We start from the raw sequence: 27,722 nt of genomic DNA, 5'->3' as shown, positions 1-27,722 counted from the left end.
AATCATTCTTTTATTCTTCTTTCCTTACCATTCCAATTCCATTCAAACCACTCCAGTAACCGCCTATGACATATAACAGAGAATTTGTGACAACAACTGCTGGGCTACTTCGACCCAAATACTCTGAAGACGAACACTTAAACCATTGGTTCTGTGGGAAAGTAAAAGAAAAAGGTTAAAACAAGAGTAAGGGGGCGGGAGGGGGGTATAAAATTTTTTCCCTTTGTTCCTAAAGTATTACAACAATTCTTCCACTTCCTGGTTACAATATTAAACTTTAAGTACTGGTAAATAATCTTACCTGCTCAAAAGAATATCTTTTCATTGAATTTTCATCCAGAATACCATCACCTACTACGTACAAAAAATTATCTAAAACTGCAACGCCTATCGTCTTAGACGGTGGACCTTGCATTGATGTTAGATTCTTCCACTCTCCAGTTACAGGATTGTATGAGAGAAAATCATGCAGGGGATTGTAAGTGTCCGTATATCCACCAATAATGTAAATAAGACCTCGATGTTCTACTATACCCATGCTATAAAAAGAAAAAAAAAGGAAAAAAACAGTACAGGTTACTGCGACATTTTCTCATTATTATTATTAGTAATTCACACTATCAGTAAATCAAAATTGTTATTGTACTGGTTATTGTACTTACTTGGATCTAGCTTCTGGCATATTTGACTCTAATAATCTCCACTCATCTGTAATAGGGTCATATCTTTCAATATTTTTTCCTATTTCCATTGAATCCGTCCAACCACCGAAGGCATAGAGATAACCACCATAAGCGCATAATCCAAAATCACACCGTGGGATTACCATAGAAGATATTCCAGTCCAATAATCTTCCTGTGGATCATAAACTTCGCCATCCGCCAAAATCTGAGCTTCTATCTCTCCAACCCCTCCAACCACGAAAATTTTTCCATGTAAGACTTCTATTCCTGGTGAAATTCTCCCAATTTTCATAGGACAAACTTTTTGCCATTTCTGCCTAAAGGTATCAAAACATTCGATACTTTTAAGTAGATATTCCTCTGATCTATTCAATATTATATTGAATTCTTTCCTTGATCCACCTATGACATAAATTTTCTTTCGATTACAAATTCTTGGCTTGACATAAAAGGAGGCTTCCTCTTTAGCCAAGTTTATCTGCTGTTTAAGGTTAACTTTCAATCTGATGTCAGAGCACTCATTAATTGATTTTTCTATTAATTTACTTGAAATTAAAGACAATTTCACTCGTTTTAAAATATCGAGAATCCAACAAAGTCTATCAGTTATTTCTTGTGTAATCCATCTGATGGCAGCAGAGAATACCTGCAATATAACAAAAGAAAAGAAAAAGAAAGTGAGAGCTGCAATAAAAAAAGAAAAACGAAATAAAATTTTCAATAAATAAATATTAAATAAAAAGAAAAATATATAATATTTACCTGAAACTCAGAGTCAATATGAAGATACTCAGAATCCAAAAAATATAGTAGAGTTTCTTTAGGAATCTCAAGAAACTCTTGCTCCATTGTCACTTCTACGAAATTGGAGAAGATGAAATCCCGCGAACCATTCAACAAGCTTACTAAATAATGGGCCTGAGCAAACCTGTAAAAAAAAAAAAAATAAAAAAAATAAAAAAATATCCTCTCTAGAATAGGATTAGATCGAATCAGAATCAATCAAATTAAAACAGAACAGAAACAAAATAAAAATTCGTTACCTGTAAATTCCCAAAACATTGGATGGATCAAGTTCGCTCTTGAGAAAGTCTGTACAAACAAATACAGCACGGGGCATGAACAGCATGTTCGCAGCCACAATTAACTCCTGTGCGTTTCCCACTGTTATCTCGATGTTTCCTAAAGTATTTTTACAAAAAAAGAAAAAAAATTTCATTTATTCATTTGCAACAAAATAAAAATTTTACATATAGATAGCAGCATAGCACTATGAAAACTTAAAATATTTTCCCTTACCAGTATATATGAAGTCGATGAGCGGTTTTAATATATTGGGTTTCATAGACTTCATTTCTATTGATTGTGTTGTTTTCTCAGCAAATCCACACGTAAACATGGTCTTAAAATAGTCGCTTCCCGCTGACAGTATTACACGGTGAGCCTGTGGAATAAAATGTAATCCCCATCGTTTATTTTTTCAAGTTTGTTAGTTCGTTCATACTGCCTTTATACATACATTAAGGGGACGTAAAAATCTGGGTGAGTTTGGGGAGAAAGGAAGTTAGGGGAGAGCAGGGAAATTTCTTCCACTGCACTGGATAGACTTTGTTAATCATGTTCCACTGACTTCTCCTGGGCGGTAATAAGGAATGGAGGGTGAGTGTGGGCGGTGTAGTTAAGTTTCCCTCCCCCGATATGGTGTGTAAATGATGGGTGGGTGATGGAGGGCAGGCAGAGAAATGTTTCTTCACTCACAGATAAATGTTTCACTCACTCACCTTCACAACTGATCCATCAGCTAATAATATTTCTACATCACATAACTTTTCTGACTGCCAGAGGAAATGTATATCGTCTAGTAGGTAGTTAGGATAAGATTTACATTCCTCCTCCTCCTCCTCCTCCTCCTCCTCCTCGTGATGAGAGAGCTCCTCCACACGTGCAGCCGCCATCTTCAGATACTAATGTAAGACTAACCTAACCAGTTGTCAGCTTGGGAGAGAAGAGAGTAAATTGAGACTGCTCTAGCATTAATATATAAAGTTCCCGGTACATTTTATGTTAATAGGCTGTGATTAGGAGGAGGGATAGACTCAAGGTTTCGAGTCAAATTGAGACTACTAAAGCATCATTAGACCGTTCCTCAGGGAGTGGTGTACAGTTTCTCCACTTTTTATCCTCGGGAAAATTAAACAATGGTACCATTGATCCACAAGGATACTTTATAAGAATACTTTCAAATTTCATGTTAGGGTAAGTTAAAAAAGATAGGAAACAAGCTTTTTTTTTATTTAAAATGGATTAAATGTGGAGGAGACAAATGTCAGTCTTGAGGGAAGTTTTCTTGATTGGGGATGTCGAAGGGAGTTAAAGTAAGACTGCTCTAGCATAAGACCGGCCCTCAGGGAGTGATGTACAGTTCATCCACTTATTAGTCTTAGGGTCGAAACACTCCACATTAGCGACAGATACCTTTAGAAAAAAAAACAGGTGGTTAGGTGGTTAAATTTGTAATATAATTTATTCATTTCATTCTTCCATTTCCATTCTTCCTTTTTTACCAGTTCAAGGTGGTCATTGGGACGATGACCACCTATGATATATAACAGAGAATTTGTGGCAACAACTGCTGGGATACTTCGCCAAAAATTCATTGATGAACACTTAAACCATTCGTTCTGTGGAAAGGAAAAGAAGGGAGGTTATACAACACTACAGTATTACAAAAATTCTTCTCCCATATTACTTAAATTATGATTATTGTCTTCGGAAAGAGAAAAGAAGGGAGTTATACAATTTTTACTCCCTTTTCACTACTATAATTTAAATTGTATTGTATATAATTATAAGCATGCACATTACCTGTTCAAAAGAATATCTTTCTAGTGATTTTTCCCCTTCTTCATTAAAAAGACCACCCACTAAATACAAAAAGTTATTCAAAACTGCAACACCCATGTAGTTGTAGCGAGGTGGAGCACTCAGTGCTGCTAGATCTCTCCACTCCCCAGTTACAGGATTGTATGAGAGAAGTTCATGAAAGGGGTTATAAGAGTCCATACGTCCACTAACAATGTAAATAAGACCTTGATGTTCTACTATACCCATTCTGTAAAAAAAAAAAAAAAAAGTATAGGCACTGTTATATTTTCTCATTATTATCAGTGTTCACACTATTAGTCAGTAAATCCAATTTGAAAATTGTTATTGTACTTACTTGGATCTACCTTCTGGCATATTTGACTCTAATAATGTCCACTCATCTGTAATAGGGTCATATCTTTCAATACTTTTTTCGATGACCAATCCCGTCCAACCACCGAAGGCATAGAGAAAACCTCCATGAGCGCATAATCCAAAATCAGACCGTGGGATCACCATAGAAGATATTCCAGTCCAATAATCTTCCTGTGGATCATAAACTTCGCCATCTGCCCAAATCTGACTGTCCTCTCCACTCCCTCCAACAACGAAAATTTTCCCATGTAAGACTGCTATTCCTGGTGAACTTCTCACAATTTTCATAGGGCAAACTTTCTGCCATTTCTGCCTAAAGATATCAAAACATTCGACACTTTTAAATGTAAACCCATCTGATATATAGAGTTCTTTCATGAATCCACCTATGAGATAAATTTTCTTTCGAGTACAAATTCTTGGCTGGACAGAAAAGGCTGCTTCCTTTTTAGCCAAGTTTGTCTGCTTTTTAAGGTTAACCTTCAATTTAATATCAGCGGAGCACTCATTAATTGCTTTTTTTATTAGTTTACTTGAAATTAAAGGCAATTTCAGTCGTTTTAAAATGTCAAAATTCCAACAACAATATCTATTATTTATATCTTGTGCTTGTGTAATCCATCTGATAGCAGCAGAGAATACCTGCAATAAATAATAGAAAGATAAATTCGGGTTAATAATCTTGTAAATAAAAGTCAATTGAAAGTTGTACATATTAAATAAAAAAAAAATATTTACATTTTACCTGAAACTCAGAGTCAATATGAAGATACTCTGAATCCAAAAAATACAGCAGAATTTCTTTCGGAATCTCAAGAAATTCTTGCTCCATTGTCACTTCTACGAAATTGGAGAAGATGAAGTCCCGGGAAGAATGCAGCAACCTTACTAAATTATGGGCCTCAGCAAACCTGTTTTTAAAAAAAAAAAAAAAAAATTACGTATAGGACAGATAAAAATACATATTATATAAACAGTTGGAAAATAATTAACTATTATTATTATACTGCACGTACCGGTAAATTCCCAAAGCATTAGATGGATGAAGTTCACTCTTGAGAAAGTCTATACAAACAAGTACAGCACGTGATATCATCAACATGTTCGCAGCCGCAATTAACTCCTGTGCATTTTCCACTGTTATCTCGATGTTTCCTAAAGTTTTTGACAAAAAAAGAAAAAAAAAAAATTCATTTATTCATTTGCAACAAAATAAAAATTTTACATATAGATAGCAGCATAGCACTATGAAAACTTAAAATATTTTCCCTTACCAGTATATATGAAGTCGACGAGCAGTCGTAATATATTGGGTTTCATGAACTTCATTTCTATTGACTGTGTTGTTTTCTCAGCAAATTCACACGTAAACATGGTCTTAAAATATTCGCTTCCCGCTGACAGTATTACACGGTGAGCCTGTGGAATAAAATGTAATCCCATCAGATTACATAAAAGTGAGAGAATTATAGACGGACAGACAACAAAATTAAACCACTGCTAGAAAGCAAGCCGCCCAAATCAAACCACTGCTAGGAAGCAAGCCGCCCAAATCAAATCACTGCTTGGAAACATTGATTCTCTCGTGCGAAAGAAGTTGGATAAGTAACTCTTTATTTGTGTCGGAGAAGAAGGGAAGTTGGGGGAACAGGGAAATTTCTTCTACTGTACTGGATATACTTTGTTAACCATGTTCCACTGACTTCTCCTAAACGGATGGTGAGTGTGGGCAGTGTAGTTAAGTTTCCCTCCCCCTATATGTGTGTAAATGGTGGGTGGGTGATGGAGGGCAGGCAGAGAAAGATATGTAGGTAGGAGTAAATGTTTCTTCACTTACAGATAAATGTTTCACTTACTCACCTTCACAACTGATCCATCAGCTAATAATATTTCTACATCACATAACTCTTGTGACTGCCAGAGAAAATGTATGTAGTCTAGCAGGTAGTTCGGATAAGATTTACATTCCTCTTCCTCCTCCTTCTCCTGCTCCTCTTCCTCCTCCTCCTCTTTCTCCTTGTGATGAGAGAGCTCCACATGTGCAGCCGCCATCTTCAGATACTAATGTAATACTAACCAGTTGTCAGTTTTGTTTTTAGTTGTGTGGTGATATCTGGTAATACCCGTGGTGGTGGTGGTGGTGGTGGTGCTTCCGTTGCTTCTTCAAACAATAACAAAACTAAACTACAGCCAGCAGCCTCTTTCTTTCAGTATGTTGGGGTAATTTAATAATATGTAATATTTGTGTGTTAAGTTAGTTGAGTGCCCATTAAAACTGGGGCCCATTAAGACTAAGGGCCCATTAAGATTAGAGGCCGGCCCCATTAACCCTGGGGCCTATTAAAGAAGACCTGGATAAAAAAAAGCAAAAAAATATACACTTTTTTACTCATCAGACCGTTCCTCAGGGGTGTACAGTTTCTTCATTTGTTATCCTTAGGATCAAAATACTCCCTCTATATGACAATTTTTTACTTCTTTTTCACTATAATTAAGCATAAGTCACATGACAAGGAAGCAAAGTTTTGCTGTAACGTATGTGATAAGCAACCTTAGCTATTACCAGTTGTGTCACAGCAGCTCCAAGAAAACTTTTGAATTAATGTTTTGGATGCCTTTTTTTTAAGCTACACACTTATCCTAACTAATCTTGGCCGGTTAGACAGCTTTGGTCAGTTCTTTATTACTTTCAAATTTCATATTAGGTAAGTTAAAAAGATAGAAAGCAAGCTTTTTTTATTTTAAATGGATTAAATATGAAGATAATGTCAGTCTTGAGGAAGGTTTCTCTTCAAGCCCCCTGCTCCTTTGTCACTTCCACGAAATTGGTCAAGATGAAGTCCCGTGAAGAATGCAGTAACGATACTAAATTATGGGCCTCAGCAAACCTGTTCCCCCCCCCAAAAAAAATGGGATTTAGTTCAAATTCTGCATTGTATACGTACATATACAAATAAAAAACATCAAAACAAGAAAATAATATTAATTATTATACTGTACGTACCTGTAAATTCTTAAAGCAGTCAAATTAGACTACTAAAGCATCATTAGACCGTTCCTCAGGGAGTGGTGTACAGTTTCTCCACTTTTTATCCTCAGGTTTTAGATTAAAACTTATTATAAAGGATTATTATAAAAATATTTAGGAATTATTAATATATTTTATTCTTATTTCCATTCTTCCTTACCAAGTTATAATAACCGTAACCGCCTATGACATAACAGAGGATTTGTGGCAGGCAACAACTGCTGGGATATTTCGACAAAATTAAACAATGGTACCATTGATCCACAAGGATACTTTATAAGAATACTTTCAAATTTCATGTTAGGGTAAGTTAAAAAAGATAGGAAACAAGCTTTTTTTTTATTTAAAATGGATTAAATGTGGAGGAGACAAATGTCAGTCTTGAGGGAAGTTTTCTTGATTGAGGATGTCGAAGGGAGTTAAAGTAAGACTGCTCTAGCATAAGACCGGCCCTCAGGGAGTGATGTACAGTTCATCCACTTATTAGTCTTAGGGTCGAAACACTCCACATTAGCGACAGATACCTTTAGAAAAAAAAACAGGTGGTTAGGTGGTTAAATTTGTAATATAATTTATTCATTTCATTCTTCCATTTCCATTCTTCCTTTCTTACCAGTTCAAGGTGGTCATTGGGACGATGACCACCTATGATATATAACAGAGAATTTGTGGCAACAACTGCTGGGATACTTCGCCAAAAATTCATTGATGAACACTTAAACCATTCGTTCTGTGGAAAGGAAAAGAAGGGAGGTTATACAACACTACAGTATTACAAAAATTCTTCTCCCATATTACTTAAATTATGATTATTGTCTTGGGAAAGAGAAAAGAAGGGAGTTATACAATTTTTACTCCCTTTTCACTACTATAATTCAAATTGTATTGTATATAATTATAAGCATGCACATTACCTGTTCAAAAGAATATCTTTCTAGTGATTTTTCCCCTTCTTCATTAAAAAGACCACCCACTAAATACAAAAAGTTATTCAAAACTGCAACACCCATGTAGTTGTAGCGAGGTGGAGCACTCAGTGCTGCTAGATCTCTCCACTCCCCAGTTACAGGATTGTATGAGAGAAGTTCATGAAATGGGTTATAAGAGTCCATACGTCCACTAACAATGTAAATAAGACCTTGATGTTCTACTATACCCATTCTGTAAAAAAAAAAAAAAAAGTATAGGCACTGTTACATTTTCTCATTATTATCAGTAGTTCACACTATCAGTCAGTAAATCCAATTTGAAAATTGTTATTGTACTTACTTGGATCTACTTTCTGGCATATTTGACTCTAATAATGTCCACTCATCTGCAATAGGGTCATATCTTTCAATACTTTTTTCGATGACCGATCCCGTCCAACCACCGAAGGCATAGAGAAAACCTCCATGAGCGCATAATCCAAAATCACACCGTGGGATCACCATAGAAGATATTCCAGTCCAATAATCTTCCTGTGGATCATAAACTTCGCCATCTGCCAAAATCTGACTGTCCTCTCCACTCCCTCCAACAACGAAAATTTTCCCATGTAAGACTGCTCTTCCTGGTAAATTTCTTACAATTTTCATGGGGCAAACTTTCTGCCATTTCTGCCTAAAGATATCAAAACATTCGACACTTGTAAATGTAAACCCATCTGATATATGGACACAGAGTTCTTTCATGAATCCACCTATGAGATAAATTTTCTTTCGAGTACAAATTCTTGGCTGGACAGAAAAGGCTGCTTCCTTTTTAGCCAAGTTTGTCTGCTTTTTAAGGTAAACCTTCAATTTAATATCAGCGGAGCACTCATTAATTGCTTTTTTTATTAGTTTACTTGAAATTAAAGGCAATTTCAGTCGTTTTAAAATGTCAAAATTCCAACAACAATATCTATTATTTATATCTTGTGCTTGTGTAATCCATCTGATAGCAGCAGAGAATACCTGCAATAAATAATAGAAAGATAAATTCGGGTTAATAATCTTGTAAATAAAAGTCAATTGAAAGTTGTACATATTAAATAAAAAAAAAATATTTACATTTTACCTGAAACTCAGAGTCAATATGAAGATACTCTGAATCCAAAAAATACAGCAGAATTTCTTTCGGAATCTCAAGAAATTCTTGCTCCATTGTTACTTCTACGAAATTGGAGAAGATGAAGTCCCGGGAAGAATGCAGCAACCTTACTAAATTATGGGCCTCAGCAAACCTGTTTTTAAAAAAAAAAAGAAAAAAATTACGTATAGGACAGATAAAAATACATATTATATAAACAGTTGGAAAATAATTAACTATTATTATTATACTGCACGTACCGGTAAATTCCCAAAGCATTAGATGGATGAAGTTCACTCTTGAGAAAGTCTATACAAACAAGTACAGCACGTGATATCATCAACATGTTCGCAGCCGCAATTAACTCCTGTGCATTTTCCACTGTTATCTCGATGTTTCCTAAAGTTTTTGACAAAAAAAGAAAAAAAAAATTCATTTATTCATTTGCAACAAAATAAAATTTTACATATAGATAGCAGCATAGCACTATGAAAACTTAAAATATTTTCCCTTACCAGTATATATGAAGTCGACGAGCAGTCGTAATATATTGGGTTTCATGAACTTCATTTCTATTGACTGTGTTGTTTTCTCAGCAAATTCACACGTAAACATGGTCTTAAAATATTCGCTTCCCGCTGACAGTATTAAACGGTGAGCCTGTGGAATAAAATGTAATCCCATCAGATTACATAAAAGTGAGAGAATTATAGACGGACAGACAACAAAATTAAACCACTGCTAGAAAGCAAGCCGCCCAAATCAAACGACTGCTAGGAAGCAAGCCGCCCAAATCAAATCACTGCTTGGAAACATTGATTCTCTCGTGCGAAAAAAGTTGGATAAGCAACTCTTTATTGAGTAAATGTTTCTTCACTTACAGATAAATGTTTCACTTACTCACCTTCACAACTGATCCATCAGCTAATAATATTTCTACATCACATAACTCTTGTGACTGCCAGAGGAAATGTATGTAGTCTAGCAGGTAGTTCGGATAAGATTTACATTCCTCTTCCTCCTCCTTCTCCTGCTCCTCTTCCTCCTCCTCCTCTTTCTCCTTGTGATGAGAGAGCTCCACACGTGCAGCCGCCATCTTCAGATACTAATGTAATACTAACCAGTTGTCAGTTTTGTTTTTAGTTGTGTGGTGATATCTTGTAATACCCGTAGTGGTGGTGGTGGTGGTGGTGGTGGTGCTTCCGTTGCTTCTTCAAACAGTAACAAAACTAAACTACAGCCAGCAGCCTCTTTCTTTCAGTATGTTGGGGTAATTTAATAATATGTAATATTTGTGTGTTAAGTTAGTTGAGTGCCTAATCATTAATTCATTTCATTCTATTCTTCTTTACCTCTGTCACTTTTTCTACAGTCACCGCCTATGACATATAACAGAGAATTTGTGGCAACAACTGCTGGGCTATTTCAACAAAAAATTGATGAACACTTAAACCATTTGTTCTGAAACAGAAGAGGTTATATAATTACTTACAATTCTTCCACATCCTGTCCTGCTATAATTGTAATTCAAAATAATAAGAATTTATAAGCACTGGTAAATAATCTTACCTGTTCAAAAGAATATTTTTCCATTGATTTTGGGCCCCGAATCGGAATACCACCACCTACACCTACTACGTACAAAGTAATATATTATTTCTTCCACTGTACTGGATAGACTTTGTTAACCAATGTTCCACTGACTTCTCCTAAATGTTTCACTTACTCACCTTCACAACTGATCCATCAGCTAATAATATTTCTACATCACATAACTTTTCTGACTGCCAGAGGAAATGTATATCGTCAGGTAGTTAGGATAAGATTTACATTCCTCCTCCTCGTTATGAGAAAGCTTCACACATGCAGCTTCAGATACTAATTAATTATAAGGATACTTTCAAATTTCATATTAGGTAAGTTAAATTAAAAGATAGAAAGCAAACTTTTTTTATTTTAAATGGATTAAATATGAAGATAATGTCAGTCTTGAGGAAGGTTTAGGGAGTCAAATTAAGACTGCTCTAGCATAAGACCGGCCCTCAGGGAGTGATGTACAGTTCATCCACTTATTATTCTTAGGGTCGAAATATTCCACATTAGCGACAGATACCTAAAAAAAAAGTTAGAGGTTAAAATTGTAACCTAAAAAAAAAGTTAGAGGTTAAAATTGTAATATAATTCATTCTATATAATTAATTCATTTCATTCTTCCATTGCCATTCTTCCTTTCTTACCAATCTATTAAGGTCATTTTGACGGTGACCTCCTATGACATATAACAGAGAATTTGTGGCAACAACTGCTGGGATACTTCGATCAAAATTCATTGATGAACACTTAAACCATTTGTTCTGTGGAAGGAAAAGAAGGGAGGGGAGGTTATAAAATTTTTACTCCTCACTACACTATAGTATTACACAAATTCTTCTTCAATATACTTAAATCATTATTATTGTCTTGGGATAGAGAAAAGAAGGGAATTATACAATTTTTACTCCCTTTTCACTACTGTAATTCAAATTGTATTGTATATAATAATAAGCATGCATATTACCTGTTCAAAAGAATATCTTTCTAGTGATTTTTCCGCTTCTTCATTAAAAAGAAGGCCACCCACTAAATACAAAAAGTTATTCAAAACTGCAACACCCATGTAGTTGTAGCGAGGTGGAGCACGTCCTGCTAGTGCTCTCCACTCCCCAGTTACAGGATTGTATGAGAGAAGATCATGCATGGGGTTGTAAAAGTCCATATATCCACTAACAATGTAAATAAGACCTTGATGTTCTACTATACCCATGCTGTAAAAAGAAAAAAAGTACAGGCACTGTTATATTTTCTCATTATTATCAGTGTTCACACTATTAGTCAGTAAATCCAATTTGAAAATTGTTATTGTACTTACTTGGATCTACCTTCTGGCATATTTGACTCTAATAATCTCCACTCATCTGTAATAGGGTCATATCTTTCAATACTTTTTTCCATAACCGATCCCATCCAACCACCGAAGGCATAGAGATAACCTCCATGAGCGCATAATCCAAAATTACACCGTGGGATCACCATAGAAGATATTCCAGTCCAATAATCTTCCTGTGGATTATAAACTTCGCCATCCGTCAAAATCTGACTCTCCTTTCCAATTCCTCCAACAACGAAAATTTTTCTATGTAAGACTGCTATTCCTGGTGAATTTCTCACAATTTTCATGGGGCAAACTTTCTGCCATATCTGCCTAAAGATATCAAAACATTCGACACTTTTTTTAAATTTATTTTGGTAATAGTTTTCTTTCTTTGATCCACCTATGACATAAATTTTCTTTCGAGTACAAATTCTTGGCTGGACATATAAGGCTGCCCTTTTGGCCGCCAAGTTTGTCTGCTGTTTAAGGTTAACCTTAAATCTAATATCAGAGGAGCACTCATTAATTAATTTTTCTATTAGTTTACTTGAAATTAAAGATAATTTCATTCGTTTTAAAATGTCAAAATACCAACAACCATATCTATTAGTTCTTCGTGTAATCCATCTAATAGCAGCAGAGAATACCTGCAATTAATAATAGAGAAAGTTAATTTTGATAGTTTTTGGTTAAAACTTTTGTAAATAAAGTCAGTTGAAAGTTTGTAATATTAAATAAAAAAAATTATTTTACCTGAAACTCAGAGTCAATATGAAGATACTCTGACTCAAGAAAATACAGTAGAATTTCTTTCGGAATCTCAAGAAATTCTTCCTCCATTGTCACTTCTACGAAATTGGAAAAGATGAAATCCCGCGAAGAATGCAGCAACCTTACTAAATAATGGGCCTTAGCAAACCTGTTTAAAAAAAAACAATATGGAATTAGTTACGTCGTGTTATATAAATAGTTTGAAAATAATTAATTATTATACTGCACATACCGGTAAATTCCCAAAGCATTAGATGGATGAAGTTCACTCTTAAGAAAATCTGTACAAAAACATACAGCACGGGACATCATCAGCATGTTCGCAGCCGCAATTAACTCCTGTGCATTTTCCACTGTTATCTTCATGTTTCCTAAAGTATTAAAAAAAAAGTTTTTTATTCATAATGTATTTCGTTTTAATTTAAATATAAGTATAGCAGCATTATGAAAACTTAAAATGTTTCCCCTTACCAGTATATATGAAGTTGACGAGCAGTTGTAATATATTGGGTTTCATAGACTTCATTTCTATTGACTCTGTTGTTTTCTCAGCAAATCCACACGTAAACATGGTCTTAAAATAGTCGCTTCCTGCTGACAGTATTCCACGGTGAGCCTGTGGAATAAAATGTAATCCATCAGTTTTTGTTTTTAAAGATTTGGGTAATGGAGGGTAGAGAAAGATGTGTAGATTGGAGGTAAATGTTTCTTTACTCACAGGTAAATATATCACTCACCTTCATAATTGATCCATCAGCTAATAATATTTCTACATCACATAACTGTTGTAACTGCCAGAGGAAATGTATGCAGTCTAGCAGGTAGTTAGGATAAGATTTATATTCCTCCTCCTCCTCTTTCTCCTCCTCCTCGTAATGAGAGATCTCCACACGTGCAGCCGCCATCTTCAGATACTAATGTAATACTAACCAGTTGTCAGTTTTGTTTTTAGTGGTGGTGTGATATCTGGTAATACCGATGGTGGTGGTGGTGGTGGTGGTGGTGGTGGTGGTTGTGGTGGTGATTCTTCCGTTGCTTCTTCAAACAGTAACAAAACTATAAACTACAGCCAGCAACGGAAGTATTTTTTTTTTTTTTTTAAGTGTGTGTGTTGTGTGTTGAAGAAAGATGAGAGGAGGATGAAGAGACTTTAAAGTTTCTCGTTGGATATTCTTGATCTTGAGTTTGGGAGAGAAGAGATATCAAGTTTCCGGTTCATTTTATGTTAATAATATCAAATGCCGGCCGGGCTGTGACTAGGAGGAGGGGAGAGTGAGGGGGTGTAAGGGAGAGTGAGGAAGTGTAAGGGCACATCAGATTTTTTTTTATTTGTCTCTGGGATGGTTGTGGCAGTCTTCCCATAAGTGAGGCAGCTGATGTGATTGTATGCAGTAAATATATTTCTCGCTCACCTTCACAACTGATCCATCAGCTGATAATATTTCTACATCAGCAGGTAGTTCAGATAAGATTGTCAAATTGAAACTGCTCTAGCATCAGACCGACCCTCAGGGAGTGATGTACAGTTTATCCACCTATTATTCTTAGGGTCGAAATACTCCACATTAGCGACAGATATCTAAAAAGAAAAAAAATAGCTTGAGGTTAAAACTTTGGATTATAAAGATTATTAATAAATATTATCATTTTTCATTAAGCATTCTTTTCATTCTTCCTTACCAGGCTATTATAATTTCTACTGTAGTCACCGCCTATGACATATAACAGAGAATTTGTAGCAACAACTGCTGGGCTATGACCGAAATACATTGATGAACACTTAAACCATTTGTTCTGTGAGAAAGTAAAAGAAAAAAGGTAAAAGGAAGGGAGGGAGGTCATAAAATTTTTATCCCTTTTCACTAAGTATTATAAATTGTTCCACATCCTGGCTACAATATTAAAATTCAAACCTTATTGTATATAATCTCATAATCTTACCTGTTCAAAAGAATATCTTTCCATTGATTTTTTCCCATTATTATCACCTACTACGTACAAAAAGTTATCTAAAACTGCAACGCCTATCGTCTTAGATGGTGGACCTAGCATTGGTGCTAGATTCTTCCATTCCCCAGTCACAGGATTGTATGAGAGAAGATCACGCAGGGGATTGTAAGTGTACGTATATCCACCAATAATGTAAATAAGACCTTGATGTTCTACTATACCCATCCTGTAAAAGAAAAGAAAAGGAGAAAAAGAAAAAAAAGACAGTACAGGCTACTGCTACATTTTCTCATTATCAGTTACTATCAGTCAGTAAATCTAATTTGAAAATGGTTGATTTTTAACTTACTTTTTTCTAGCTTCTGGCATATTTGACTCTAATAATCTCCACTCATCTGTAATAGGGTCATATCTTTCAATACTTTTTTCGACGACCGATCCCGTCCAACCACCGAAGGCATAAAGGTAACCTCCATGAGCGCATAATCCAAAATCACATCGTGGGGTAACCATAGAAGATATCCCAGTCCAATTATCTTCCTGTGGATTATAAACTTCGCCAACCGCCAAAATCGGAGAGGGTATCTCCTCTCCAACCCCTCCAACAACGAAAATTTGTCCATGTAAGACTGCTATTTCTGGCCAAATTCTTATATTTTTCATGGGGCAAACTTTCTGCCATTCCTTCCTAAAGGTATCAAAACATTCGACACTTTTAAACATATATTCCTCTGATCTATTCCATAATCTAATGAGTTCGTTCTTTGATCCACCTATGACATAAATTTTCTTTCTAGTACAAATTCTTGGCTGGACATAAAAGGAGGCTTCCTCTTTAGCCAAGTTTATCTGCTGTTTAAGGTTAACTTTCAATCTGATGTCAGAGCACTCATCAATTGATTTTTCTATTAGTTTACTTGAAATTAAAGATAATTTCACTCGTTTTAAAATGTCAAGAATCCAACAAAGTCTATCAGTTATTTCCTGTGTAATCCAACTGATGGCAGCAGAGAATACCTGCAATATAACAAAAGAAAAAGAAAGTGAGCTGCAATACCCCCCCTCAAAAAAAAAAAGATTTTTGAAATTGATAAATAAATATTAAATAAAAAGAAAAATATCTAATATTTACCTGAAACTCAGAGTCAATATGAAGATACTCTAAATCCAAAAAATACAGCAGAATTTCTTTCGGAATCTCAAGAAATTCTTGCTCCATTGTCACTTCTACGAAATTGGAGAAGATGAAGTCCCGGGAAGAATGCAGCAACCTTACTAAATTATGGGCCTCAGCAAACCTGTTTTAAAAAAAAAAAAAAAAAATTACGTATAGGACAGATAAAAATACATATTATATAAACAGTTGGAAAATAATTAACTATTATTATTATACTGCACGTACCGGTAAATTCCCAAAGCATTAGATGGATGAAGTTCGCTCTTGAGAAAGTCTATACAAACAAGTACAGCACGTGATATCATCAACATGTTCGCAGCCGCAATTAACTCCCGTGCATTTTCCACTGTTATCTCGATGTTTCCTAAAGTTTTTGACAAAAAAAGAAAAAAAAAATTCATTTATTAATTTGCAACAAAATAAAAATTTTACATATAGATAGCAGTATAGCACTATGAAAACTTAAAATATTTTCCCTTACCAGTATATATGAAGTCGACGAGCAGTTGTAATATATTGGGTTTCATAAACTTCATTTCTATTGACTGTTTTGTTTTCTCAGCAAATTCACACGTAAACATTGTCTTAAAATATTCGCTTCCCGCTGACAGTATTACACGGTGAGCCTGTGGAATAAAATGTAATCCTATCAGATTACATAAAAGTGAGAGAATTATAGACGGACAGACAACAAAATTAAACCACTGCTAGGAAGCAAGCCGCCCAAATCAAACCACTGCTAGGAAGCAAGCCGCCAAAATAAAATCACTTCTTGGAAACATTGATTCTCTCGTGCGAAAAAAGTTGGATAAGCAACTCTTTATTTGTGTCGGAGAAGAAGGGAAGTTGGGGGAACAGTTTATTTGTGTCGGAGAAGAAGGGAAGTTGGGGGAACAGGGAAATTTCTTCTACTGTACTGGATATACTTTGTTAACCATGTTCCACTGACTTCTCCTAAACGGACGGTGAGTATGGGCAGTGTAGTTAAGTTTCCCTCCCCCTATATGTGTGTAAATGGTGAGTGGTAATGGAGGGCAGGCAGAGAAAGATATGTAGGTAGGAGGTAAATGTTTCTTCACTTACAGATAAATGTTTCACTTACTCACCTTCACAACTGATCCATCAGCTAATAATATTTCTACATCACATAACTCTTGTGACTGCCAGAGGAAATGTATGTAGTCTAGCAGGTAGTTTGGATAAGATTTACATTCCTCTTCCTCCTCCTTCTCCTCCTCGTTATGAGAGAGCTCCACACGTGCAGCCGCCATCTTCAGATACTAATGTAATACTAACTAGTTGTCAGTTTTATTTTTAGTGGTGTGGTGATATCTGGTAATACCCGTAGTGGTGGTGGTGGTGGTGGTGGTGGTGGTGGTGGTGGTGCTTCCGTTGCTTCTTCAAACAGTAACAAAACTAAACTACAGCCAGCAGCCTCTTTCTTTCAGTATGTTGGGATAGGTAATACATTTATTTTTTTATTTTAAGTGTGTGTGTGTGTATGCTGAAGAGGATGAGAGGAGGATAAAGAGGGCTTTGAAAGTTTCTTGTTGAATATTCTTGAGCTTGAGCTTGGGAGAGAAGAGATATCAGTTCCCGGTACATATAAAAAAAAAAAAAACATACACTTCTTTACTCTAGCATCAGACCGTTCTTCAGGGGTGTACAGTTTCTCCACTTATTATCCTTAGGATCAAAATACTCCCTCCATATGACAATTTTTTACTTCCTTTTCACTATAGTATATAATAATAAGAATTCATAAGACACATACACAGGAAGCAAAGTTTTGCTGTAACGTATGTGGTGGGGTAATTAATATAAGCAACCTTCGCTATCACCAGTTACGTCACAGCAGCACCTCAAAGAAAACTTTTGAATTAATGTTTTGGATGCCTTTCGGCAGACTTTTTTTTTAAGCTACACACTCACTAAACTTGGCCGCCGGTTAGACAGCTTTGGTCAGCTCTTTATTCAGTAAATGTGAAATTAAACAATTATAAGGATTAGGTAAGTTAAAAAGGTAGAAAGCAAGTTTTTTTTATTTTAAATGGCTTCGCAACTGATCCCTCAGCTGATGATATTTCTACATTAGCAGGTAGTTCAGATAAGATTGTCAAATTGAAGCTGCTCTAACATTAATCCGACCCTCAGGAAGTGATGTACAGTTTATCCACCTATTATTCTTAGGGTCGAAATACTCCACATTCACATCAGTGGCAAGTAGCTAAAAAAAAAGAAAAAAAAATAGTTTAGGTTAAAACTTTGGATTATAAAGATTATTAATAAATATTATCAGTTTTCATTAATCATTCTTTTCAGTCTTCCTTACCGTGTCATCATCATTTCTAATGTCACCGCCTATGAAATATAACAGAGAATTTGTAGCAACAATTGCTGGGGAATTTAGACCGGAATACATTGATGAACACTTAAACCATTTGTTCTGTGGGGAAGTAAAAGAAAAAAAGGTAAAAGGAAGGGAGGGAGGTTATACAATTATTTACCAACAGTATTACAAATATTCTTCACATCCTGGCTACAATAAAATAGTAATTCATAAGCACTCCACGGTAAATAATCTTACCTGTTCAAAAGAATATCTTTCCATTTCCTCAAACTCAGTACCACCTACTACGTACAGAAAGTTATTCAAAACTGCAACAGATATCGTGTTATATGATTCACCTAGTATTGGTGCTAGATTCTTCCACTCCCCAGTTACAGGATTGTATGAGAGAAGATCACGCAGGCGAAGATCACGCAGGCGATTGTAAGTGTACGTATATCCACCCATAATGTAAATGATACCTCGATGTTCTACTACACCCATTCTGTAAAAAAAAAAAAAAAAAAAGAAAAGAAAAACAGTACAGGCCACTGCTACATTTCTCATTATCAGTTACTATCTATCAGTAAGTAAACCTAATTTGAAAATGGTTGATTTTTAACATTACAATTGTACTTACTTTTTTCTAGCTTCTGGCATATTTGACTCTAATAATCTCCACTCATCTGTAATAGGGTCATATCTTTCAATACTTTTTTCGACTACCGATCCCGTCCAACCACCGAAGGCATAAAGGTAACCTCCATGAGCGCATAATCCAAACTCACATCGTGGGGTAACCATAGAAGATATCCCAGTCCAATTATCTTCCTGTGGATTATAAACTTCGCCATCCGCCAAAACCGGAAAACGTCTGCGTCTATCTCTCGTATCTCTCCAACCCCTCCCTCCAACAACGAAAATTTTCCCATGTAAGACTGCTATTTCTGGCCTTTCACTGATTTTTTTCATCGGGCAAACTTTCTGCCATTCCTTCCTAAAGGTATCAAAACATTCTACACTTTTAAACTTCTCCGATACTCTATTCCATTCGGTCCTTGATCCACCTATGACATAAATTTTCTTTCGAGTACAAATTCTTGGCTGGACATAAAAGGAGGTTTCCTCTTTAGCCAAGTTTATCTGCTGTTTAAGGTTAACTTTCAATCTGATGTCAGAACACTCATTAATTGATTTTTCTATTAGTTTACTTGAAATTAAAGATAATTTCACTCGTTTTAAAATATCAAGAATCCAACAAAGTCTATCAGTTATTTCTTGTGTAATCCATCTGATGGCAGCAGAGAATACCTGCAATATAACAAAAGAAAAAGAAAGTGAGCTAGCTGCAATAAACCACAAAAAAAATTAGATTTTTGATTTAATAAATAAATATTAAATAAAAAGAAAAATATCTAATATTTACCTGAAACTCAGAGTCAATATGAAGATACTCCGAATCCAAAAAATATAGTAGAGTGTCTTTAGGAATCTCAAAAAACTCTTGCTCCATTGTCACTTCTACGAAATTGGAGAAGATGAAGTCCAGCGAACCATTCAACAAGCTTACTAAATAATAGGCCTCAGCAAACCTGTAAAAAAAAAAATGAACACACCCAGGCCTCAGCAAACCTTTAAAAAAAAAAAAATGAACACACCCTTTTTAGAATCGAATCAGATCGAATCAGAATTAATCAAATTAAAACAAAACCGAACAAGAATAAAAAAAAATTACAAAATAAAAATTAGTTACCTGTAAATTCCTAAAGCATTGGATGGATGAAGTTCACTCTTGAGAAAGTCTGTGCAAATACGTACAACATGGGGAACTATCAGCATGTTTGCAACAACTATTAACTCTTGAACGTTTTCAGCTGTTACCTCGATGTTTCCTAAAGATTAAGATATAAATAACAAAATAAAAATACAGTTTTTTTTTATAAATATGAAAACTTAAAATGTTACTTACCAGTATATATGAATCCGATGATCTGCTTTAATATATTAAATTTCATAGATTAAATTTCTATTGAAGAATGTGTTGTTTCAGTTAATCCACAGGTAAACATGGCCTTAAAATAATTACTTCCCGCCGAGAGTATTACACGGTGAGCCTGGAATAATAATAAAAGAATTTGGTTGGTTGTATACATATACAAGATAGTTTTTTCAATTATTGACAATAAATAATAAAAAAGTTAAAATAATGTTTTCTCACCTTCACAACTGATCCATCAACTGATATTTCTACATCACAGAACTTTTGTAACTGCCAGAGTGAATTTAGGTTCTCTAGCAGGTTGTTTGGATAAGGATAATTACACTCCTCCTCTCCGTTATCAGAGAGCTCCACACGTGCCGCCGCCATCCTCATATATAACTAAAAAACTAATAAATGTAATATATATGGGAATGATATGAGAGAGGGCTTGAAGGTTAAGGTTTCGAGTGAGTTAAATTGAAACTGCTCTAGCATCAGACCGACCCTCAGGGAGTGATGTACAGTTTATCCACCTATTATTCTTAGGGTCGAAATACTCCACATTAGCGACAGATATCTAAAAAAAAAAAAAAAATTAGTTTGAGGTTAAAACTTTGGATTATAAAGATTATTAATAAATATTATCAGTTTTCATTAAGCATTCTTTTCATTCTTCCTTACCAATAGTCCATCGTAATTTATATTGTTACCGCCTATGACATATAACAGAGAATTTGTGGCAACAACTGCTAGGTTACTTCGACCCAAATACGCTGAACACGATGAACACGAACACTTAAACCATTGGTTCTGTGGGAAAGTAAAAGAAAAAAGGTTTAAAAGAAGAGTGAGGGGGCGGGAGGGGGGTATACAAGTTTTTCCCTTTTTTCCTAAAGTATTACAAAAATTCTTCCACTTCCTGGTTACAATATTAAACTTTAAGTACTGGTAAATAATCTTACCTGCTCAAAAGAATATCTTTTCATTGAATTTTCATCCAGAATACCATCACCTACTACGTACAAAAAGTTATCTAAAACTGCAACGCCTATCGTCTTAGACGGTGGACCTTGCATTGGTGTTAGATTCTTCCACTCTCCAGTTACAGGATTGTATGAGAGAAAATCATGCAGGGGATTGTAAGTGTCCGTATATCCACCAATAATGTAAATAAGACCTCGATGTTCTACTATACCCATGCTGTAAAAAGAAAATAAAAAGGAAAAAAACAGTACAGGTCATTGCGATATTTTCTCATTATTATTATTAGTAATTCACACTATCAGTAAATCCAAATGGTTATTGTACTTACTTGGATCTAGCTTCTGGCATATTTGACTCTAATAATCTCCACTCATCTGTAATAGGGTCATATCTTTCAATATTTTTTCCCATTTCCATTGATCCAGTCCAACCACCGAAGGCATAGAGATAACCTTCATGAGCGCATAATCCAAAATGACACAGTGGGATTATCATAGAAGATATTCCAGTCCAATAATCTTCCTGTGGATCATAAACTTCGCCATCCACCAAAATCTGACTCTCCTCTCCAACCCCTCCAACAACGAAAATCTTTCCATGTAAGACTGCTATTCCTGGTGAACTTCTCCCAATTTTCATGGGGTAAACTTTCTGCCATATCTGCCTAAAGATATCAAAACATTCGACACTTTTTTTAAATATATACTTATTTGATCTTGATCTCCTTATGTGTTCTTTCCTTGATCCACCTATGACATAAATTTTCTTTCGAGTACAAATTCTTGGCTGGACATACAAGGCTTCCCTTTTGGCCAAGTTTGTCTGCTGTTTAAGGCTAACCTTCAATCTGATATCAGAGCACTCATTAATTGATTTTACTATTAGTTTACTTGAAATTAAAGACAATTTCACTCGTTTTAAAATATCGAGAATCCAACAAAGTCTATCAGTTATTTCTTGTGTAATCCATCTGATGGCAGCAGAGAATACCTGCAATATAACAAAAGAAAAGAAAAAGAAAGTGAGAGTTGCAATAAAAAAAGAAAAAATAAATAAAATTTTCAATAAATAAATATTAAATAAAAAGAAAAATATCTAATATTTACCTGAAACTCAGAGTCAATATGAAGATACTCCGAATTCAAAAAATATAGTAGAGTTTCTTTAGGAATCTCAAGAAACTCTTGCTCCATTGTCACTTCTACGAAATTGGAGAAGATGAAGTCCCGCGAACCATTCAACAAGCTTACTAAATAATGGGCCTGAGCAAACCTGTAAAAAAAAAAACAAAAAAAAAAACACATCCTCTCTAGAATAGGATTAGATCGAATCAGAATCAATCAAATTAAAACAGAACAGAATAAAATAAAAAAATTTACAAAATAAAAATTTGTTACCTGTAAATTCCCAAAGCATTGGATGGATCAAGTTCGCTCTTGAGAAAGTCTGTACAAACAAGTACAGCACGGGGCATGAACAGCATGTTCGCAGCTACAATTAACTCCTGTGTGTTTTCCACTGTTATCTCGATGTTTCCTAAAGTATTTTTACAAAAAAAGAAAAAAAATATTTCATTTCTTCATTTGCAACAAAATAAAAATTTTACTTATAGATAGCAGCATAGCACTATGAAAACTTAAAATATTTTCCCTTACCAGTATATATGAAGTCGACAAGCAGTTTTAATATATTGGGTTTCATAGACTTCATTTCTATTGATTGTGTTGTTTTCTCAGCAAATCCACACGTAAACATGGTCTTAAAATAGTCGCTTCCCGCTGACAGTATTACACGGTGAGCCTGTGGAATAAAATGTAATCCCCATCAGATTTTTTAAAGTAGTGGAGGAAGGTACATAGATTGATCGAGGACATACTTTTAAGTGTGATTTTATGTAATTTCTTACTCACTCACCTTCACAACTGATCCATCAGCTGATAATATTTCTACATCACATAACTGTTGTGACTGCCAGAGGAAATGTATGCAGTCTAGCAGGTAGTTCGGATAAGATTTACATTCCTCCTCCTCCTCCTCGTTATGAGAGAGCTCCACATGTGCCGCCGCCATTCTCAAATACTAATGTTAATACTAATCATCATCAGTGTTCTTTTATAAATAGTGGTAGTGTTGATAGTGTTGATATCTGGTACTTTTTAACAGAGGGGGAGGTAAATTGTTATGGTTGTGGTGGTGGTGGTGGTGCTTCCGTCCTCGCCTTCAAACAGTAGGAAAACTAATGTACAGCAGCTTGGGATGGATAAGTAAAAACTATACATTAATTTCAGTTTTTATTTTTATTTTTAGTGTGTATTTGTTGAAAAGGATGAAGAAGAAGAAGAGGACTCTTAAATTTCTCTGTTAGATATTCTTGAGCTTCTTGAGCTTGGGGAAGTATCAAGAAGAGAAGAGAAAGAAAGTCGAGTCAAATTACGACTGCTCTAGCATTAGACCGACCCTCTGGGAGTGATGCACAGTTCATCCACTTGTTCTTCTTTGGGTCGAAATACTCCACATTAGTGATAGGTACCTAAAAAAAAAAAAGTTAAAACTTTGGATAACTTTGGATTTGTATATCACATATTCATTAATCATTCTGTTTTCGTTCGTTCTTCCTTACCCCTCTACAGCCGCCTATGACATATAACAGAGAACTTGTGGCAACAACTGTTGAGATACTTCGACCCAAATACTTCGATGAACACTTGAACCATTTGTTCTGTGGGAAAGTAAAAGAAAGAAGAAAAGTAAAAGGAAGGGAGAGTAGGGAAGTTATACAATTTTTTACTCCCTCCATTTTCACTACAGTATTACAAAAATTCTTCCACTTCCTAGCTACAATATTGTAATTCAAATCTTGTTGTATATAATAAGAAGAATTCATAAGAACAGCGCTGGTAAATGTATATAAAAATAAGAATTTATAAGTTTTGCACTGGTAAATAATCTTACCTGTTCAAAAGAATATCTTTGCATTGATTTTTTTTCATAATTGTTCCGAATACCACCACCTACTACATATAAAAAGTTATCCAAAACTGCAACACCTATCTTCTTATGTAGTGCTATCATTGGTGCTAGATTCTTCCAATGCCCAGTCACAGGATTGTATGAGAGAAGATTACACAGGCGGGTGAAATAATATCCCGCACCAACTCCACCAACAATGTAAATAAGACCTCGATGTTCTACTATACCCATACTGTAAAAAAAAAAGAGGGAGAAGAAAAAAAGACAAGTACAGGTCAATACTACATTTTCTCTTCTCTTATTATTATCAGTAGTTTACACACACACTATCAGTCAGTAATTTCACTTTGAAAATGGTTATTGTACTTACCAGGATATAGGTTCTAGCATATTTGACTCTAATAATGTCCACTCATCTGCAATAGGGTCATATCTTTCAATACTTTTTTCGATGACCGATCCCGTCCAACCACCGAAGGCATAGAGATAACCTCCATGAGCGCATAATCCAAAATCACACCGTGGGGTAACCATAGAAGATATCCCAGTCCAATCTTCTTCCTGTGGATCATAAACTTCGCCATCTGCCCAAATCTGACTATCCCCTCCAATCCCTCCAACAACGAATATTTTCCCATGTAAGACTGCTACTCCTGGCCCACATCTCTCAATTTTCATAGGGCCAACTTTCTGCCATTTCTGCCTAAAGGTATCAAAACATTCGACACTTTTTAAACTATACTCCTCTGATAGTTTCCATCCACCTATAACATAAATTTTCTTTCGAAGACAAATTCTTGGCTGGATATACGAGGCTTCCCTTTCGTCCCTTAAAAATGTCGTCCTCTGCTGTTTAAGAATAACCTTCAGATTGATATTAGAGCACTCATTAATTGATTTTTTTATTAGTTTACTTGGAATTAAAGCCAATTTCACTGGTTTCAAAATGTCATAAATCCAACAATGTCTATTAGTTATATCTTGTGTAATCCATCTGATGGCAGCAGAGAATACCTGTAATACAATAAAGAAAGAAAAGGTAGATAAATTTGATTGTTTGGGGGTCTACTATTAAATAAAAAAATAGCGTATATAAATATTTACCTGCAACTCAGAGTCAATATGAAGATACTCTGACTCCAAAAAATACAGTAGAATTTCTTTAGGAATTTCAAGAAACTCTTGTTCCATTGTAATTTCTACGAAATTAGAAAAGATGAAGTCCTGCGAAGCAGACAGCAGGTTTACTAAATAATGGACCTCAGCAAACCTGTTTAAAAAACAAAAACAATGGATTTATTCCTAATAGATTTATTTATTGTACGTACATATAGGTAACATAATCAACTGAACTGAATCATCAAACCGTACCTGTAAATTCCTAAAGCATTGGATGGATGAAGTTCACTCTTAAGAAAGTCTGTACAAACACGTACAGCATGGTGAATTTCAAGTATGTTTGCAGCTACAATTAACTCTTGAACATTTTCCACTGTTACCTCGATGTTTTCTAAAGATTTAAAAAAAACAATCCATCAACAAAATAAAAAATATCGTTTTTAGTTTTACATTAGTACTCACTTTCTATTAACTTTTAAAAAGTTTTTCTTTATCCTTACCAGTATATATAAATCCGATGAGCTGTTTTAATATATTAAATTTCATAGACTTCATTTCTATTGAAGAAGACTGTGTTGTTTCCTCACTTAATCCACAGGTAAACATTGTCTTAAAATAATTACTTCCCGCCGAAAGTATTACACGGTGAGCCTGAAATAATAAAAATAGTTGTGTTAAGTACAAACAGGAAAGACGACGACAGTTTTTACAGTTATTTCAGTTAAAAAATAATGTTTTCTCACCTTCACAATTGATCCATCAGCTGATGATATTTCTACATCACAAAACTTTTGTAACTGCCAGAGTGAATGTAAGTTTTCTAGCAGGTTAGATTTACATTCCCCCTCCCCATTATCAGAGAATTCCACACGTGCTGTCGCCATCCTCATATAAAACAAATGTAATACTATTCATCCAGAGTTGAGTTGTCTGGTGGTGGGTAGTGATATCTGGTAATTTTTAACTGAGATGTAGTATATATATTGAGAAAACGTTATAATTGGGGTACCGAGTAATCACAGGTATATTAGGTCTTTTATATGAAATGGCGGCATGTGTGGAGCTCTCTTATCCGAACGACTTCCTAGAGGTGGAGCTCTCTTATCCGAATGACTTGCTAGAGAACTTACATTCACTCTGGCAGAAACAACAGTTCTGTGATGTAGAAATATCATCAGCTGATGGATCAATTGTGAAGGTAAGAAAATTTGCTAGTATATTAAGTTGTTTTAACTAGCTTTGTCTGAAATGAATAAAAAAGTGAAGAAGATTTTTATATACTGTATACAACAAACATTTTATTCCAGGCTCATCGTGTAATACTCTCGGCGGGAAGTGAATATTTTAAGGATATGTTTACTGGTGGATTAGCTGAGGAAACAACACAGTCTTTTTCAATAGAAATGAAGTTTATGAAATCCAATATATTAATTCGGATCATTCGATTCATGTATACTGGTAAGATAAAAGGAAAAACACATGTTTGTCATATATGTAAAAAACACATGTTTTTCATATTGCTATATGTAAAACGGTATTTTTATTTTATGAATTATTATGAAAAATTTATTTTAAATCTTTAGGAAACATTGAGATAACAACGGAAAATGCTCAAGAGTTAATAGTTGCTGCAAACATTCTGAAAGTTCACCATGCTGTATGTGTTTGCGCGGCCTTTCTCACAAGTGAACTTCAGTCATCCAATGTTTTAAGATTATACAGGTATGTAAGTAAATTATTAAGTAAATTATTAAAAAATATTCTAATTTTGTAAACTTTACCATTTTTGACGTACAGTATTCAATATAAATTCCATATTTTTCTAAACACAGGTTAGCTGTAGCTCATAATTTAGTACCACTGCTGGATTCTTCACGGGACTTCATAATCACAAATTTCTCAAATGTAATATTGGAGAAAGAGTTTCTTGATACTCCTAGAAACATTATACAAGAGCTTCTTCTAGAGAAAAAACGTCAAAGTCTTGAAGAAAACTACAAGAAAGAACAGTTCCACCATTGTCCTACCTGTAAATTACAAGTGTAGACAGGATTAGAGAGGAGTGAAAAGAGTGCGATCTGTTATTGTTGTATACCCCAACCTGTTATTATTCTCTACCAACCTGTTATTGTTCTACTAAGATAAGTTTTGTTTTTACTACCTAAGGCTTGTTTTTTACCCCCTTTCCTCTGAGTTTTAAGGCTCAAGGAAAATAACTATCATCAAAATTCTTAAACATAGAAGAAAAAGTTTTAATAAAGATGAATGGATGCAATGTTCCCGCAGAAATATTTCTCTTATCTCCTTACCATAATTCCACAAAAGTTTTGTGTAGGTCAGTGGAAAATGAGATCTTTTGAAGAATTTAGATTTCAATATGTTTTAATAATATAACAAAACATTAAGATTAATCATTTAATTATTTTTACATTCATTTGTACCGTGAACACACATATTATTACATTTTTTACTTCTTTTAAAACATGCACATCGTTTATCTTTACATGGAATAGATTTACATTTACA

General features: G+C 34.7%; 1 protein-coding gene across 1 annotated transcript; it reads right to left on the bottom strand.

The window, feature by feature from the left end:
- Positions 1-10: 10 nt before the first annotated feature.
- LOC121878287 (kelch-like protein diablo) lies at positions 11-26,080 on the bottom strand. The gene is made up of 11 exons (XM_042384379.1): positions 26,035-26,080; positions 25,820-25,847; positions 25,228-25,347; positions 24,598-24,780; positions 18,401-18,647; positions 13,158-13,302; positions 12,919-13,057; positions 11,632-11,766; positions 7,867-8,071; positions 7,566-7,682; positions 11-151 (listed from the first exon to the last, which is right to left on the bottom strand). The coding sequence occupies exons 1-11, from the start codon at positions 26,078-26,080 to the stop codon at positions 11-13; spliced, it is 1,506 nt and encodes a 501-aa protein (XP_042240313.1).
- Between the last annotated feature and the right edge of the window lie 1,642 nt (positions 26,081-27,722).

This window comes from Homarus americanus, unplaced genomic scaffold (genome assembly GCF_018991925.1).
Source record: "Homarus americanus isolate GMGI-L3 unplaced genomic scaffold, GMGI_Hamer_2.0 scaffold26708, whole genome shotgun sequence".
NCBI classification, from domain to species: domain Eukaryota; kingdom Metazoa; phylum Arthropoda; class Malacostraca; order Decapoda; family Nephropidae; genus Homarus; species Homarus americanus.
The sequence above is the reverse complement of the archived record's forward strand: the minus strand, read 5'-3'. Positions and strand labels throughout refer to the sequence as shown.

What these genes read in the sequence shown, in the direction of transcription:
- LOC121878287 (XM_042384379.1), bottom strand. Translation starts at nt 26,080, where the DNA reads ATGGCGACAGCACGTGTGGAATTCTCTGATAATGGGGAGGGGGAAT. An exon ending in TGTAATACTTTCGGCGGGAA is followed by an intron (nt 25,348 to 25,819) that starts GTAATTATTTTA and finishes TTTTTTAAACAG; the next exon opens with GTTTGCTGAGGTCCATTATT. An exon ending in GCAGTTTTGAATAACTTTTT is followed by an intron (nt 8,072 to 11,631) that starts GTATTTAGTGGG and finishes TTACATTGTTAG; the next exon opens with TGGACGTATGGACTCTTATA.